At 44.9% G+C, this 17,782-nt stretch overlaps 1 protein-coding gene across 5 annotated transcripts in view; it reads right to left on the reverse strand.

The window, feature by feature from the left end:
• Positions 1 to 17,782, reverse strand: part of dtnba (dystrobrevin, beta a) — a 427,082-nt gene that overhangs the window by 284,712 nt on the left and 124,588 nt on the right. For all 5 annotated transcript variants that reach the window (XM_080192276.1, XM_080192275.1, XM_080192274.1 and 2 more), the window contains exon 7: positions 17,346 to 17,500. In XM_080192276.1, coding sequence (XP_080048402.1) covers positions 17,346 to 17,500 — 155 coding nt within the window. The remainder of the gene's footprint in view (positions 1 to 17,345; positions 17,501 to 17,782) is intronic.

Below are 17,782 nucleotides of genomic sequence, written 5' to 3' on the forward strand. Positions count from 1 at the left end.
GGTCAAATTCCACTCCAACACCACTTTCAAGTTGAAGGACGACACCACCATATTGGGCCAGATCTCAATGATGAGACAGAGTACAGCAAAGAGATAGAGAATCTGGTGAACTGGTGCAACAACAATGATCTCTCCCTCAATGTCAGTAAAACAAGGAGATAGCCAATTTCAAAAATCGTAGTGGAGAACACACCCCTGTCTACATCAATGGGGATGAAGTGGAAATGGTCATGAGTTTCAAGCTTTTAGGAATCCAGATCACCAACAACCTGTCTAGGTGCCTCCAAGTTGATGCTGCAGTTAAGAAAGCCCACCAACCCTTCTACTTTCTCAGAAGGCTCATGAAATTCAGCATGTCCACAACAACTCATAAGAACATAAGAAATAGGAGCAGGAGTAGGCCATTTAGCCCTTCGAGCCTACCCCGCCATTCAATAAGATCACGACTGATCTGAAATGGATCAATTCCACTTTCCCGCTTTCTCCCCATAACCCTTAATTCCCTTGCCTATCAGAAACCTATCTACCTGTGACTTAAATATATTTAGCGAGGCAGCCTCCACCACTTCAACGGGCAGAGAATTCCAGAGATTCACCACCCTTTGAGTGAAGAAGTTCCTCCTCAACTCTGACCTAAACTGCATCCCCCCCCCCCTTATCTTGAGGCTGTGCCCTCTAGTCCTGCTATCCTTTCTAAGCAGGAAGAATCTCTCTACCTCTACCCTACCCATCCCCTTCATTATCTTATACGTCGCTATAAGATCCCCCCTCAGCCTTCTAAACTCCAACGAGTACAGACCTAGTCTATTTAGTCTCTCTTCATAGGCCAACCCCCTCATCTCTGGTATCAGCCTAATGAACCTCCTCTGCACTCCCTCCAAGGCCAAAATATCCTTCCAATGACTCTCACCAATGTTTACAGATACACTATAGAAAGTATTCTTTCCAGATGTACCACAGCTTGGTATGGTTTCTGCTCTGCCCAAGACTGCAAGAAACTTCAAAGGAGTGTGAACATAGCCCAGTCCATCACACAATCCAGCTTTTCATCCATTGACTCCATCTACATTTCCTGCTGCCTCAGAAAAGCAGCCAGCATAATTAAGAAACCCAAAAGGCCCAGACACACTCTTTCCGCCTTCTTCTGTCGAGAAAAAGATACAAAAGTCTGAGATCACGTCCCAATCGACTCAAGGACAACTTCTTATCTGCTACCATCACACTTTTGAATGGACTTAACTTATTAAGTTAATCTTTCTCTGCACGCCAGCTATGACTGTAACACTATATTCTGCACCCTCTTTTTTCCTTCTCCACTATGCACTCTATGAACAGTATGTTTTGTCTGAATAGCACACAAGGAACAATACTTACCACTGTATACCAATACATATGACAATAATAAATCAAATCAAAGGGGGAGCGGGAGGTTGACATGCAACTTTCTGCCCCAGAGACAAACCCACTACCACTGAGTTAAGGCTAACACAAAGGCCCAACTTTGCAAATCAGTGGTGAAGTAAGGACAACTTGTTGTTCTTTAGACTTACAGCTGCCAAAGGCTATTCCGGGGCTTTTTGATGCCCATGGGGGGGGGGGGGGGTAATGAGGCAGCCATTTCAGTGCAGTGCCCTCTGCTGGTCTGTGAGAGCAGGACAAATAATAGACACTCTCCTCAACCAGAGTCGAGAATCCACAGTTTGAGGAGCAAAATCAAAACTAGAAAATGCACGTTGTTGCCATAACAAATGAAGCATAAAATCTTGCATGGAATGTGAAATAAGCAGAGAGGAAAATAATAAGCAAATGAAGTGGAAGAAATTTTCAAAAAAAAACACTCTTCTTAAATCTCCAACAAATGATTGAAATTGAAAGCAATGAGAATGGAGAAATTGCCTGATAAGAACGAAGGCTTATCACACCATTAAAATCTATATCCGAATGCTGAAGCCCTGACATGTTTAGAGAGTACGCACGCTCTTTCCAAATCTTAAAATAAATCCCTAAACAAGGCACAAGTGTAGACAAGCGTGTTGAGGAGCAGGCCAAAGCAGGCATCAAATTCCTGATTTTCACATCTGACTGCTGCTGTTTGAACATTCGACGCTCCAGTCAAATTTACCCATTAATTAGCAGCAGGTATCTGATTGGCTCACCGTTATTATTACCACCACAAAGTCCAGGCACCCACATTATTTTACCTACACATGAGCAGTGTCAAAAAGGAAGTAAGCATACGTACGACTAACGTAACACTTGTCTTTGTGCTCAAGTCACTGGCAGTGTCAAAAGGCCAAATTAAAAGGCACCTGTGCCAACCTATGTTTCTCCCACACTGTCAACACTGCACCAAAAGGAACCTGAAGAGTTTGAAAACACAACACATCTGCAATGTAACCTGCTGAGGCTGAGATACGCTAGCAATCCACCCTGTAAACCAGGCTTATCCAAAATGTGGCTCGTGGGACATTACCCAGCCTGCCAGGCCTATATCTGCCCGTGGACTCCACGCTCAACATATGTCAGCAAGTGAATTTGAAGGTTATTCAAAGAACTACTCCTCCAACCACAGCACGTTTCTATCCCAGATTTACTGTTGTTGGGATCATTAGTGAACTGATTAGCAGAAAGTGTGGGACAGAACCAGGCTCTGATTGGATTTCTTCATCCTGCGGCCTGGAAAATGGCACAGCGGGGAATGTGAGACTGCTGGTGAAGGAGGAGGAGTCAATGTGACTGGAAGGGGAAAGGAGCGAGTACCGGGCCAGGGTCGGAGGAAAGGAGATGTTGATGGTGAGGGAGAGGAGCTGGCTGCTGGTGTGCATGTGTGAGCGATTGCGAGCTAGTGAGTACATCAGAAGGAAAGAGTGCCAGTGAGAGTGTGGCGAGACTGTGAATGGTTGGGGGGTGGGGGGGGGAGATTTGTTTGGGAGAGAGTGCAGGTTAGCCAGATTGACCATACTAAATTGTAGGTTAGATAAACGCATGAGGTTATGAGGGTCAGGCAGGGATGTGGGCCTGGTAAGATACTCCTTTGTAGAGTCAGAGCTGGAGAGAGAGAGTTGGGGAGAGAAAGAGAGAGAGAGAGTTGGGGAGAGAAAGAGAGAGAGAGAGTGAGTGTGTTGGGGAGAGAAAGAGAGAGAGAGAGAGAGCGCGCGTTGGGGAGAGAAAGAGAGAGAGAGAGCGCGCGTTGGGGAGAGAAAGAGAGAGAGCGCGTTGGGGAGAGAAAGAGAGAGAGAGCGTGAGAGAGAGTGTGTGTTGGGAAAAGAGAAAGAGAAAGAGAGAGAGAGCGCGTTGGGGAGAGAGAGAGAGCGAGCGAGTTGGGGAGAGAAAGAGAGAGAGAGAGAGAGAGTTGGGGAGTAAAAGCAAGAGAGAGTTGGGGAGAGAAAGAAAGAAACTGCAAATCTGCCCCCCAACCCCCAAGTGAAAAGGTTGGACAAGCCTGGTCAAAACCGTCACTAACTCCAGGAGCAATATACAATAAAAACCAGATCAGTGATACACCCTTAACACTGGATTCAGAATGGAGGGAAATCCAATGGCAAACCACCCTAGTTTTGATTGTTACCCTGAGGTATAAACTAAATTTACCACTGAACAGCAACATCACTCCTCACTTTCTGCCAAATCTAACCTGATAATTACAATCACAATCACTCTGATGTAATTTGCTTGCTTTTAAAAAAAACAAACTCAAATCATTTTTCAAGAGGCTAGAATTTAATGATTTTTGGCAGGATTTATTTACCAGTAATAAACTTTTATCTGCTGTCAGCACATCCCATTGACAACAATTGATTGATGGCTACTGTTGCAAACAACTTGATATTCTCAGTCCAAATCTAAAATAATGGTTGCATGTGGAAAAAGGCTAGTGTTTTAAGATGCAATCAAAACCTTATTGATTTACATTAACCCCATTGTCACAAATTTCTTTGAAAATTTTTTTCAGTTTGACGATCAGATGGATTTCTGCAGCAGAATGCAGATGCACAGAGAATGCTAAATGGTAAATCCATTTTAGTGCATGTTACAATGATCCTCTGTGCTGAACGCCTGCAATATCACAATTCAACATCTGAAAGCCAGATTACTGCTCCTTAAACATGCAGTCTGTTTCTATTGAGTTACTCCAACCACAGGATGCATTTCACATGTGTATTCCAATGTTTCAGGCTTCACAGTCCAAAGAGAAGAAAAATTCCATTTCTCCAGGACGATTATCTTTCACTTTATCAGCACACATAACTCTATTTCCAATGCATTTTAAAGACCAGACAAGTCATAAGTACAATTCCTTTTATGTTTCATTGTTGAATTAGAATTATCTACTGAAACAACAGTAACATTGCAAGGCAGCAGTGCTAACCAATGTGCCACTGTTCCCGACCTGGTTGATGCTATGCAACCAGGAAGCAGAAAATCTTTTTTTTTGCTTAAAAGCATCCATTTTGCTGAGGAGGCTTCAGGCTAATTCACATGCAATAATCTGCTCTGAAAACTCTGATCCTATGTTGACAGCTATGTCAAATTGCATTGCAGAAGCTGAGATTATTGACAACTTTCTAAACAAATCAAATCAACACACAACATACTTTAAAAATGTCAACCTACCCTATTTCCAATGTTAACAGTTTTTTTCAAAAATTCCAGGATCCACAATTTTGGCAAAAACTAATCAATTCTTCCTTGGGCCATACCATACCAGTCTCATTAAAATCCGTCCATTAATTTTTGAGATAAATGACAAACAGACTAAGTGGCAGAGGTAAAAATAACAGTCAAAAGTGCACTGCACTGGATTTGCTTATGCAGGAAACAACAATTAAAAAGACTGCTACTTTTTAACTCAAAACATTGCCAAAGCAATTGTAAATTTCCAAAATGAAAATAAATTCTTCAGCTGTTTTGAATAAACACTGTTCTTGCAATTTCTAAATTTGAACATACCAATTTGCCCAATATGGAATTGCTCACTTCTCTGCCCCAAGGATTTAACTTGTCAGAATTAAATAGGGATACAATCTGAAAATGCAGCTTATAATAACCGCTATAACTTGTACTCATACAGCACTTTGAACACTGATAAACGTTCTACAGCACTTCAATCTACAGATGGACTTGGAATCAAAGGAGGAAATGTCAGGTGGGATGGCTGAAAGCTTGGTCAAAGAAATAGTTCTGAAGGGCAATTTTGAAGGGGCAGTGAGGAAGCAAAGGAGGTTAGGAAGGAAATTCCAAAACACGAAGCCCAGGTGGCTGAGAATATGGTTGCCACTAGCAGGGCAAAGCGAGGCAAGTTAACGTGACATTATGAAATCCTTCCTCTCCGAGGAGCAAAAGGACGTGACATTACAAAACAGGTTTATAAAGAACATCTAAAAGGGTGAGCTGTGGACTTTTGAATATGTGTAGTCCAAAGAAATGTAGACAACACTGCCCTCATATGGCAATACAATGAACTTGTCATTTGTACCCGTTTTCCATTTCACTCAATATTCACGTTTAAAGTTAATTCAATACATCATATCGCATTCTGAAATATTAAATATTACTTGTGTATATCAAACATTCCACCATCAGATACACCTCATCAGCCAAAATAACGACTTGTCTTTTTATTCATTCCTGCATGCAAAATGCTACATTGATTTCAAGCGCGGACACTTTTCGGACAGAAGTAGACGGAACTAATTCATTGTCCAAATTAAACACCTAGGATTCTGTTATTTCTCCCATTTGTGAAATTTCAAAACATGAGTTTCAACAGAGCATTTCTCTTTTGAATGTTGGTTTATTTCTCCCCTTACTTCGTATAGGATAAAATGACAGAATAATGGTGTTCACCCAGAGTGGAAGTAAGATTTCCAGCCAGTTCTTTTGCCTGGATTTCCTGTTTTGCATTCGGAGCAACAGGCGGAATTTAGCTGTCCGACCATCATGGAGAACACAAACTCAACCGCTTTTCCCAATGTGGAATTTAATTGGTTAACGTTTACTGATCACGAGCTTGATAATTCACCTGGAGACAGAGTGGTCGATAAAGGCATGGAAGATCAGGGCTTCCTCTGGGGGGGAGAGAAAGGGTAAGGATTGATTAAGTGATTTAAAAATGTACGAGTTGAAAGCATTCTTTTTAAAGCACTTCTGGTTATTCTTTCAAGAAGTTTAAGTGAGTGTGAGAGCGCGAGAGTGTGTATGTGGTGAGTGCACGCGTGGGGGAGTGGGTGAGGAGTACAAATGAGGCAATCCTAAGTCAAATCTACTGTGATCTGTCCAAATCCAGTAGTGTGAATCTACCTAGTTAGCACTGCTGCCTCACAGCTTCAGTCACTGTGCACGCTCTCATGTTTGCCTGGGTGTTCTCCAGTGCTCCTGTTTCATCCCACAGTCTGAAAGACATGCTGGCAAAGGTGCATTGGCCATGCTAAATTAAACCTGAGTGTGGCAACTAGGGGATTTTCACAGTAACTTCATTGCAGTATTAATGTATGAAACTTTGAACTTTATATCAAAAACTAAATTGAACACATTCCAAAAAAAGTTCCTTTATCGCATTACTCCTTTTCATGCAAGCATCTGACTTGGGGGCAAAAGCACTCCTAAGTAAGCCAGGTGCCAGTCTTTGGTTTGGTGGGTTGAGAGTTGAAGTGCCACTGTTTATGGGCTGGAGAACATGCCCAAGGGCAGTGTTGTCTGTGCCATTTTTCAGATGGAATATTAAACTCCAGTCCCGTCTGCCAAAAGTCCCATGACAATATTCCATGCTGGAAAGAAATTTTTTTACGTTCTGGTCAACGTTCAACTTTAATCTGATTTATTTAGTGCTGTTGGTTGGATCGAATGAGTCATCATGGCACATGGCAGCCATTCAGCCCCTTGAGCTCATGACAGTTCTCTGGGGATTACCCAGTTATTCATTCCTTTACTGATTATATTGGCTGCATAGCAATTTTCTAAAGACAAATCCATTTGTTGCGAAGAGCAAAAATCTGAGGACATCTGAAGATGTGATAAGGTGCCTGTGAGTGAAAGGTATTTTTCTTCATAGTGAGGTCTTCTTGCCTAATGGCTGCACATTAACTCACTGCTTGTTTTAGGATATTATTTAGAGAGCAGAGATCCCAAAATCATTTGCACCATGTGCACAGATACAGCAGGAAATGCATATACACTTTCTGCTCAAGAAGCAGTGTGCAGTCAGATCTGATATATTAACTGATCTCCTCGTGGCATTTTGTATAATGGGCCAAGAGAAGCACAATTTTACCATCTTTGTGACGACATAAACTGCTCCCCAGTTGCTGGGTTTCTGGTACAACTCGCTGAATGGAGTTGAATGTTATGCTCAGTATTCAGGTGGCATTGTTGGAAGCAGTAACACCAGCTCCCATCCAACATGAGCTGCTGACACATTGGCTTGGCCATTTACGAGCCAGCTCATGGAAAAGGTGGCTGCTGAGAGGGCCAGAGGTTTCATGGGTGTGGCTTTTCCACTGAGGTTGATAAAGACAGAGGTTTTAAAAGGGCTATCAGTGGTGTGCGCTGGTAAAGCGATGATTGTGAAACTGAGTGCAGTTGTCTGAGCCTCTATAGTGAAAGCCAAGCTCTTCTATCCTGCAGGACAGGCAGGGCCAATATCTGGAGAGATTCGAGGCCTGATAGTCTTGGACTTGGCCAAGCACACAATCTCTCTTTTCTCCAAAGGATGCACTTTGCCTCTTACAGTCAGTGATTGAGCTGCTGCTGATGGGCAAGAGGAAGCCTCTACATCTAAACCTGGATAGAGGTGGTAGCAGCGACAGGGAGCAACAGCGTGGCCTGAGCAGGTTCTTAGTGCAGTGTTCAAGAGGGTCACTGACCTTCTCTGCTTCATAAGGGTGAATAAGGAAGCCACTTTGCAATTTGAACGAGCATATAGATTGTGGGTCAGAAGGTGGTACATGAACAGCTCCCGCAACAAAGGCCATCAGTGCCCAGCAAGGTGGTTTAGGGTTAGGTAGGATGGCAGACTCAGCTAGAAAAAAAAGTTTGTACAATGTATTCGGGAGCAGCATGAACATCTCAGCCACATGAACTGGGTTTATTAATGTGCTCTTGGCTTCACAGAAGAGGAATCACAATGAGCTAGAATGCAACCATACGGAGTTCCAAACACGGGCAGTACATAAGAACATAAGAACATAAGAAATAGGAGCAGGAGTAGGCCATCTGGCCCTTCGAGCCTGCCCCGCCATTCAATAAGATCATGGCTGATCTGTCGTGGTTCAGTTCCACTTTCCCGCCCTCTCCCCATAACCCTTAATCCCCTCTCTTATCAAAAACCCATCAACCCGCTTCTTAAAAATATTTAGCGAGGCAGCCTCCACCACTTCAACGGGCAGAGAATTCCAGAGATTCACCACCCTTTGAGTGAAGAAGTTCCTCCTCAACTCCGTTCTGAACTGCCCCCCCTTTATCTTGAGGCTGTGCCCCCTAGTCCTACTGTCTTTTTTGAGCGGGAAGAGTCTTTCCACCTCTATCCTATCCATCCCATTCATCATCTTATACGTCTCAATGAGATCTCCCCTCATTCTTCTAAACTCTAACGAGTACAAGCCTAGTTTATTCAGCCTCTCCTCATAGCTCAACCCCCTCAACTCCGGTATCAGCCTAGTAAACCTCCTCTGCACTCCCTCCAAGGCCAAAATATCCTTGCGCAGGTGCGGCGCCCAAAACTGCACACAGTACTCCAGCTGCGGCCTCACCAATGCCCTATACAGCTGCAGCAAGACCTCCCTACTTTTATATTCAATCCCCCTCGCTATGAAGGCCAGCATCCCATTCGCCTTCCTGACCACCTGCTGCACCTGCAGGCTGGGTTTTTGCGACTCATGCACAAGGACCCCGAGGTCCCTCTGCACTGTCGCCTGCTGCAGTTTTTCGCCACGTAAGTAATAGTCCTTCCTACCATTCTTCCTACCAAAGTGGACCACCTCACACTTGCCAACATTAAATTCCATTTGCCATTTCCTGGCCCATTCGCCCAGCCTATCTAGATCCTTCTGCAGACTCTCCACACCCTCCGCACAATTTGCCTTTCCCCCAATCTTGGTGTCATCAGCAAATTTCGACACCCTACACTCGGTTCCCTCCTCCAGATCATCTATATAAATGGTAAATAGCTGAGGCCCCAGCACCGACCCCTGGGGCACTCCACTAGTCACCAACCGCCAATCCGAATAGCACCCATTGACCCCCACTCTCTGCCTCCTATTTGACAACCAATCCTCTATCCACGCTAACACCCTACCCCCAACTCCATGTCCTCTGACCTTCTGCAGTAACCTCTTGTGAGGTACCTTATCAAACGCCTTCTGAAAATCCAGAAAGACCACATCCACCGGCTCTCCTCTATCCACCGCCCTAGACACATCCTCATAGAACTCCAGTAAATTTGTCAGACACGACTTCCCTGCTCTATCAAGCAATTCCCTTCAAGATGCCTCGCAATTTCCTCCTTAATGACGGATTCTAACATTTTACCTACCACAGACGTTAAACTAACCGGCCTGTAATTCCCCGCCTTTTGCCTGGCACCCTTCTTAAACAACGGCGTAACATTAGCCGTTTTCCAATCCTCCGGCACTTCCCCGGAATCCAGCGACGTCTGGAAAATAACCACCAAGGCATCCACTATCACCTCCGCCATTTCTTTCAGAACCCTCGGATGCATTCCATCCGGTCCTGGGGACTTGTCCACAATCAGCCCCTCCAGTCTGTCGCGCACCACCTCTCTAGTAACAGTAATGTCATTAAGACCCTCCAGTCCTACCACCTTTCCATCGCTAACACCCGGCAAATTATTCACGTCCTCCTCCGTGAAGACAGAAACAAAAAAGTTATTCAAGACCTTAGCTATATCCCCATCCCCTACCACTAGGTCCCCTTTCTCATCCGCTAAGGGACCAACGTTCACCCTAGCCAGCCTCTTCCTTTTTATATATTTATAAAAACTCTTGCTATCCTTTTTTATATTAAGTGCTAGCCCAGCTTCATAGCTTCTTCTACCCTCCTTTATCAACTTTTTTGTCAATCTTTGTTGACATTTAAACCTTTCCCAATCCTCTTCTCGCCCACTGCTCTTAGCTACTCTAAATTCCTCCGCTTTTAATTTAACACTTTCCTTCACCTCCTTCGTTATCCACGGCTTATTACCTCTCTTCCTACTGTCCTTTTTGACCATCGGAATAAATTTCTGCTGAGCACCAAGAAAGATCTCCTTAAAGATCCTCCACTGCTCCTCAGCAGACCTACCTTCCAACGCACTCCCCCAGTCCACATTCGCCAATTCTTCTCTCATCCTACCATACTCCCCTCTATTCAAACAAAGGACACGTGTCCGGGAACCCACTTTCTCCTCCTCCATCTGCAACAGAAACTCCACCATACAATGATCACTCTCTCCAAGAGGATCCTTCACCTCAAGGTCCCTAATTCTACCCGCCTCATTACATAGCACCAGATCCAAGATAGCTCGCTCCCTCGTCGGCTCCAACACACACTGTTCCAGGAAACTATCCCGGCAGCATTCCAAGAACTCCTCCTCGAGCCCACCTCGTCCAACATGGGTCGACCAATCAATATGCAGATTGAAATCCCCCATAACTACTGCCGTCCCATTCCTGCACGCCGCACTTATTTGCGCGTTAACAGCCCGCCCCACCTCCAGATCATTATTCGGGGGCCTATAGACGACACCCACCAGCGTCTTCCTCCCTTTGCTGTTCCTAATCTCCACCCACAACGATTCCACTTTCTGCTCTTTGGCTCCGATATCATCCCTTGCTACCACCTTGATGCTGTCCTTAATCAGCAGAGCTACGCCACCCCCTCTTTCCTCCTGCCTATCCTTCCTAAACACTTGATAGCCCTGTACATTCATCTCCCAGTCCCTGTCACCTTGCAGCCACGTCTCTGTAATGGCCACCAGATCGTATCCATTTGTGTCGATCTGCGCCACCAGCTCATCCACTTTATTCCAAATGCTTCGTGCATTCAGATAAAGCGCTTTCATCCCAGCCTTCTTCTGGACCCTATTTTCCGTAACGCCACCACTTGGGACATCCTCAGCCTCTTCCCTTACCTGTACCCTATCCTTAACTGTAGACCTCCTAACATCACCTACCCTCGCACCCTCCCCCCCCCCTAATTAGTTTAAAGCCCTGTCTACAGTTCTCTTTACTCGATTCGCCAGCACTCTGGTCCCAGCACGATTCAGACCAACCCCATCCCGCCCGAACAAGTCCCACCTACCCCAATACTGGTGCCAATGCCCCATAAATTCGATCCCATTCCTCCCACACCAATCTCTGAGCCACCCATTCACTTCCTTTATCCTGTCAACCCTACGCCCGTCTGCACTCGGTTCAGGCAGTAGCCCAGAGAAGACCACCTTGTCGGTTCTACTTTTTAATTCCATTCCCAGCTTCTCATACTCCCTCCCCAGATCCTCAGTCCGCACTTTGCCTACGTCGCTGGCACCCACATGTACCACCACAACTGGGTTCTCACCCTCCCACTCCAGATTCCTCTGCAGCCCAGCTGCGACATCCTGTACCCGAGCACCAGGCAGACAACACACCCTTCTGTGCACTTTGTCATTGTGACAAAGGACAGTGTCAATACCCTTCACCCCACTATCTCCAATCACTACTACGTTCCTTTTCCCCTTCTCTTTGCCTATGTCCTGCTGCAATGGCACCCAGGTTCGATTCCCGGCTTGGGTGACTGTGCGGAGTCTGCACATTCTCTCCCTCCCCCCCACCCACGTCTGCATGGGTTTTCTCTCAGTCTGAAATATGTGCTGGTTCAATGGATTGACCTGAACAGGGGTCAGAGTGTGGTGACTAGGGGAATTTCACAGTAACTTCATTGCAGTGTTAATGTAAGCCTATTTGTGACACTGATAAATAAACTTTAAATCTGGCAGCATTACACTGATGGGACGATACCATTCTCAAGTTGACAGACGAGCAGGGGCAAGGTCTGAAGTCTGAGGACTTTGAATCCCATCTCATTGATGGGGTGTGGGTGTCACTGGCTGGGCTAGCATTTATTGCCCATCCCGAATTACCCTTGAACTAAGTGGCTTGCTTGGACATTTCAGGGGGCAGTTAAAAGTCAACCACATTGATTCATTTTGGTAGGACAAACTTGAATGCAGATTACAGGGTCAACAGCAGGGTTCCAAGGAATGTGGAGGAAGAGAGAGATCTAGGGGTTCATATCCACAGATCTCTGAAGGTTGCCACTCAAGTGGATAGAGCCGTGAAGAAGGCATATAGCGTGTTAGTGTTTATTAACAGAGGGTTTGAGTTTAAGAGACGTGGGGTTTTGCTGCAACTATACCAGATATTGGTGAGACCACATTTGGAATATTGTGTTCAGTTCTGGTCACCTCACTATAAGGAGGATGTGGAAGCATTGAAGAGAGTGCAGAGGAGATTTACCAGGATGCTGCCTGGTTTGGAGGGTAGGTCTTATGAGGAAAGGTTGAGGGAGTGGGGCTTTTCTCTTTAGAGCGGAGGAGGATGAGTGGCGACTTAATAGATGTTCATAAGATGATGAGAGGGATTGACAGAGCGGATGTGCAGAGACTATTTCCACGGGGGCACAACTATAAAGGTTCATGGTGGGAGATATAGGAGGGATATGCGAGGTAGATTCTTCACTCAGAATGGTTGGGGTGTGGAATGGACTGCCTACTGTGATAATGGAGACAGACACTTGAGGAACTTTCAAGCGGTTATTGGATAGGCACATGGAGCACTCCAGAATTATAGGGAGGGGATAGCTTGATCTTGGGATTGGACATAACTCGGCACAACATTGAGGGCCGAAGGGCCTGTACTGTGCTGTAATGTTCGATGTTCTATTGCTATGAGTCTGGAGTCACATGTGGACCAGACCAGGTAAGGACAGCAGATTTCTCACCCGAAAGGACACCAATTAACCCAATGAGTTTTTACAACAATTGACAATGGTTCAGTGGTCATCATGAGACTTTTAATTCCAGGTTTAAATTGAATTCAAATTTCATTAATCATGGTGGATTGAAGCCTGGGTCTGTGGATCATAGTCCAATGGCAATACCTCTGTGACGCTGCCTCCTCATGAAGCAGGGTGGAGTGAGAGATATATATTTTTGACTGGTGGGGAGATATGGGGGAGGGCATACGTGGTTATGATAATTGGTCTTTTCTTATCCTGCATTCTTATATTTAGCAACTGGGCCATTGGCCATTTGTGTAGGTGGCTGCAACATTACTTAGTCTGCCTCTTCAATGCCCACATCCATCATTCATCAGATGTATTATTGGCCAGATGGTCCACCATTGACATCAGAGGAGGTTCCCACAGAAGCTGCATCACATCCTCATCCCACACCTCACAGGCTTTAACCTCACTGGGGGTTGAGCAGATCCATACAGGAGGTAGCACACACTGGGTGCAGCAGATCAAATTCGCCTGAGCAGATGTCAGACAGAGTTCCAAGGACTATGATGGAGGATGGATACCAGGAAGATGCCGAGCCCCAGGCAGATGAGCCTTTGGAGTCATGCATCAAGTAACAAACACGGCATGTCCAGAAGGAAGTGCTCGGAGATCTGACGGACCTTCGCGAGGGTATGCAGTTCCTGCTCCGTACAATGGGGGATTCTACATGAAGCATGAGCATTGTGGCCGTCCTCAGCTTTGAACCCGCAGCATCGAGAGATTGGCAACTCACTCAGACAGCCAGCTCCAGCTGCTCAACCAAGTGGTTTTGGGGCTGTTGTAAAGCCTGTGAGCCCACACAGACTGGCAGTGTCCCCTCAGCAGGGCATTGCCAGATGGATGAGGCAGCTCTCCGATCTGTGATGAATTGGGAGTTCGAAGCAAACCTCAAGTTGACGTATAAGTGGCAGCAACCTGCATCTGGGGCCTCCCGAGGGTGACAGCAGCTCCTCTGCCAGTGACAGTGCAGTCTGAAGATTCTGGGACAAGTGAAAAGTGTCCAGCCACGGTGCAGCTGTGCCCACCTAACCCCCACATCCCTCCCCTCCAATCAGGGCCTCTGGCAACCAGAATATGATTGCCAAGGTCATTCAAGTGGGGATCTGAGTCATCAGTCTGCCTCCAATTCAGCTGCCAGTTTGGACTTGGATGAAGCATGCAGACATGGTGTAAGAACTCATACACAATACAGAAGGGCAATCATGGTGTCTTAGTTGTGTAAGATTCGTTTTGTTCTTCCATGTCATTGAGTGTCTTTAAGACAGAGATAGGTAGTTTCTTGATCAATTAGGGGATCAAGGTTGGGAGAAGGCAGGAGAACAGGGATGAGAATCTATCAGCCATGATTGAATGGCAGAGCAGACTTGATGGGCCAAATGGCCTAATTCTGCTCCTATATCTTACGGTCTTTTGATATTTTACAGAGCATGTTGTTCTTGCACTCTGAATGGTGTGAAGATTAAAAGTCTTAAACACAGTCTCTCAAAATAATTGAGCATGAACATTGTTATTCTTTGGAGGAGTCATCGTCCCAAAGGACATTAGAATGTGTGCCTGGGGTCCGGGCAGTGTTGAAACTATAATTTTTCAATAACATGGCATCTGAACTTTGGCTGCCTATTGGAAGTGTTCTGGGATAAGTGCTTCTCGGCTCTCCCTGGCTCCCAGAAGCAGCAGCCCCTCAGCACAGCCCTGTGACTGCTCAGGCTCTGGTCTTAAAAAGCAATAAAAACATCCTTTAAAATTACCAACATTAAAAACAGCCTTCAAATTTCCCACAGCACTGAAAGGGTTAACCTTTGTATGTGTGGGCGAGGGTGGATTACTTTGATGTATTCACTTCAAGTGTCTGCAAAGTGATCAGATTCACAGATTGTCAGAAAGAATCCAGCTCCTTTCTTCTCAAATTAATGAACAACATTTGACTAAAAGCCATAAGCTCACACGGCAATAAACTGAAAATGAGTATATCTTGTATATCCACAGATTTTGAGTTAACTGCGACAGGGCCTGTGAATATTTTCAATGCAATCATTGATCAATTGAGAGTTTGGAGCATTTCCAAAATGAACTCTTGTTTCAGCCATCGAGTTGCTGCAAGTTTTCAGTCTCATCTCCTGATCAGTATGTTGCGGACTTTTCAAATGGAATGAAAGACACTGATCAAACATTGAAGGGAAAAGCATCAAAGACCTCAGAGCAACTTTTAATTTGAAACCACCAAGCACAAATATTCAATCTATCCCAACTGGTGAGGAAAGACCTTCCTTGTCATATTCAACCATGAGAAATATTTGCAATGAATTTCCTGCTTTGTATTTGCACTGACATTTTTCTTAACATTGATGGACAAAAGAAAACATGTTGCATGAATACTGACAAGGAAGTATTTTCAGCTGTGGACAGTGACGTAAACTAGGAACTATATGGTACATTTAACGGGATGACATCTATCGCTTCAGGACCTTTTGGATATATTGAGAATTTTGCCATTGTTCTGCCAATCAGCGACTGAAACTTTGGGTAAAACCCAGCAATTAGGAAAACATCCAAAAATTTCATCCACATGAATTGCGAGTGCTGCACATAATCCATTGTTCTCAATATATTACTGGACACATCCAGTATCCAGTAAGCATTTTTAGGTCAGCTATATTCTCCAGGGTACATAAAAAATAAATCTACTTCAACTGTAACCAATACCCGATTCTAAAAACCTTATTGCTTCAAGTATTTGTGCGATCTTCCTTTTATCCCACCGTTTTGATCTTTCGTGACTTCCGACCAAATCGTGGAACATCGGACCTGATTTTCACTGCTTGACAACTTCAAGATAAATGCTCAGAGCAATATCAAGCATCTACACGGCCTTCATCGATCTGACCAAGACTTTTGACCCAGTCAATCAGCAAGTGTGATCGAAGACACTGTCAAAGGCCAGCTATCTCGAGAAATTCATCAACATCCTCCAATCTCTTCCACGACAAGATGTCGATGACAGTCCTCACCAACAGAAAGACACAAACCTTCACGGTTAAGACTGGAGTCAAGCAGGGATGTGTCATTTCCCCCACCCTTTTCTCCATCTCCACCACCACCATCCTTCACCTTGTCAAGAACAAGTTTCCTAGTGCAGTGGACATCGTCTGCAGGATGGACGGAAACCTTTTCAACCTCAACCAGTTCAAAACTATGAAGAAAACGACACTGCCATCACCTGTGGAACTTCAGTATGTGGATGACATCGCCATCTCTGCTCTCTTAGAAGAGAATATCCAAGCCATGCTTCACACCTTTGCAGAAGCATACTGAAGAATCAGTCTCAACCTCAAGATGACTCAGGTCCTATACCAGCCCACCCTCAGGCAAAATCCACTCTCTCCCTCCATCAAGATCGACAAAGGAACACAGAACATTTCTCCTACCTGGGAAGCCATCTCTCACTTAAGGCTGACATTCATGTAGAGATCCAACATTGTACCCAATCCCATGTGTACCACTTGGTGATGCCTAATAATGAGAGAATTCGATGACCGTGACATCCTTGCCGATACTAAGATCCTCGTGTACAAGGCACACTCCCAATTCTCAAACTCAAACCTGGATTTTGCACAGATGCCACTTCAAGGCCTTGGAGAGATACCATCAATGCTTCTGAGACAATGCTCTGCATCAGCTGGGAGAACAGACACACTATCAGCATTCTTGAAGAGCACCAGCATCAAGGCCATGATCATCCGAAACCAAATTCACTGGGCTGGCCACATGCTTTGGATGGCACAGTACTAACTGCCAAAACAATTCTTCTTTACTCAGCTCAAGGAAAGTACCCAAACAACAGGAGGACAAAGGAAGAGCTTCAAAGACGTGCTGAAAGCTTATCAAATGCAAATTACGCATCAATGCCTGGGAGACCTCTGCTCAGAAGAAACCTCCCGCTTGAAGAAGCACAATTCTTTGAGAACACCTAGCGTTAAGGAGGCCCAGAAAAGGAGCCTGACTAAGGAATGCTCGTGATCTCAAGTCCAAGGACTGCTCTCACCCGTCAGAAATATCTGCCAAGTGTGCGATCAGAGATACGGTTCTAGGATCAGGTTCAAGGACCCACAGAATGCACAACCAGCTTTCAAATAATTTGGAGAAGGTGACCATTTCCAATCTTGATCATTCCAGTGTCTCAGAGAACTAAATGCAAAATGAACATTCTCCTCTATAAAGAGGCAAAAATAGGCACATCGAAAGCAGGCAAATTCTGATATCAATTAGGTGTTACAAAATTGAGTGCTGAATTACTCTGAACATCTCACCTGTTGTGGAAAGCAAGTTCGCACTGCATGTTCTGTGTAGCCAAAGGATGGTCCTTCAAAGACAGCTGTGGGCAACTTCAACACCTCCCTGAGGAACTGGTCAAACTTCATATACATCATTATTCCATTGGAATCTGATATCTGAGAGAAAGTATCTGTATACAAGAAGAAAAAAAATAAGAGAATGTTAATAGAACATCTGGAGGAACTACAAGTTACTCAACTTTAATAACGGAAACACTGATGAAATGTCATGAAGCAAGAGCAACTTCAAAATTTGGGACCAGTGTAACTCAATTTCCTGTCAGAACTTTGTCAAATGGGCAGACACCAATCTGAGGCTGTAGCATCAACCAGCGTGGGGAGAGTGTCTGTAATCAGCACTTTCAGCAACATCACGTTTCAGTTCTTCTGAGTAGCCAGTTGCAGGTAAGCTG

The sequence above is a fragment of the Carcharhinus amblyrhynchos genome, chromosome 7 (assembly GCF_965287045.1).
Source record: "Carcharhinus amblyrhynchos chromosome 7, sCarAmb.v2.hapA, whole genome shotgun sequence".
NCBI classification, from domain to species: domain Eukaryota; kingdom Metazoa; phylum Chordata; class Chondrichthyes; order Carcharhiniformes; family Carcharhinidae; genus Carcharhinus; species Carcharhinus amblyrhynchos.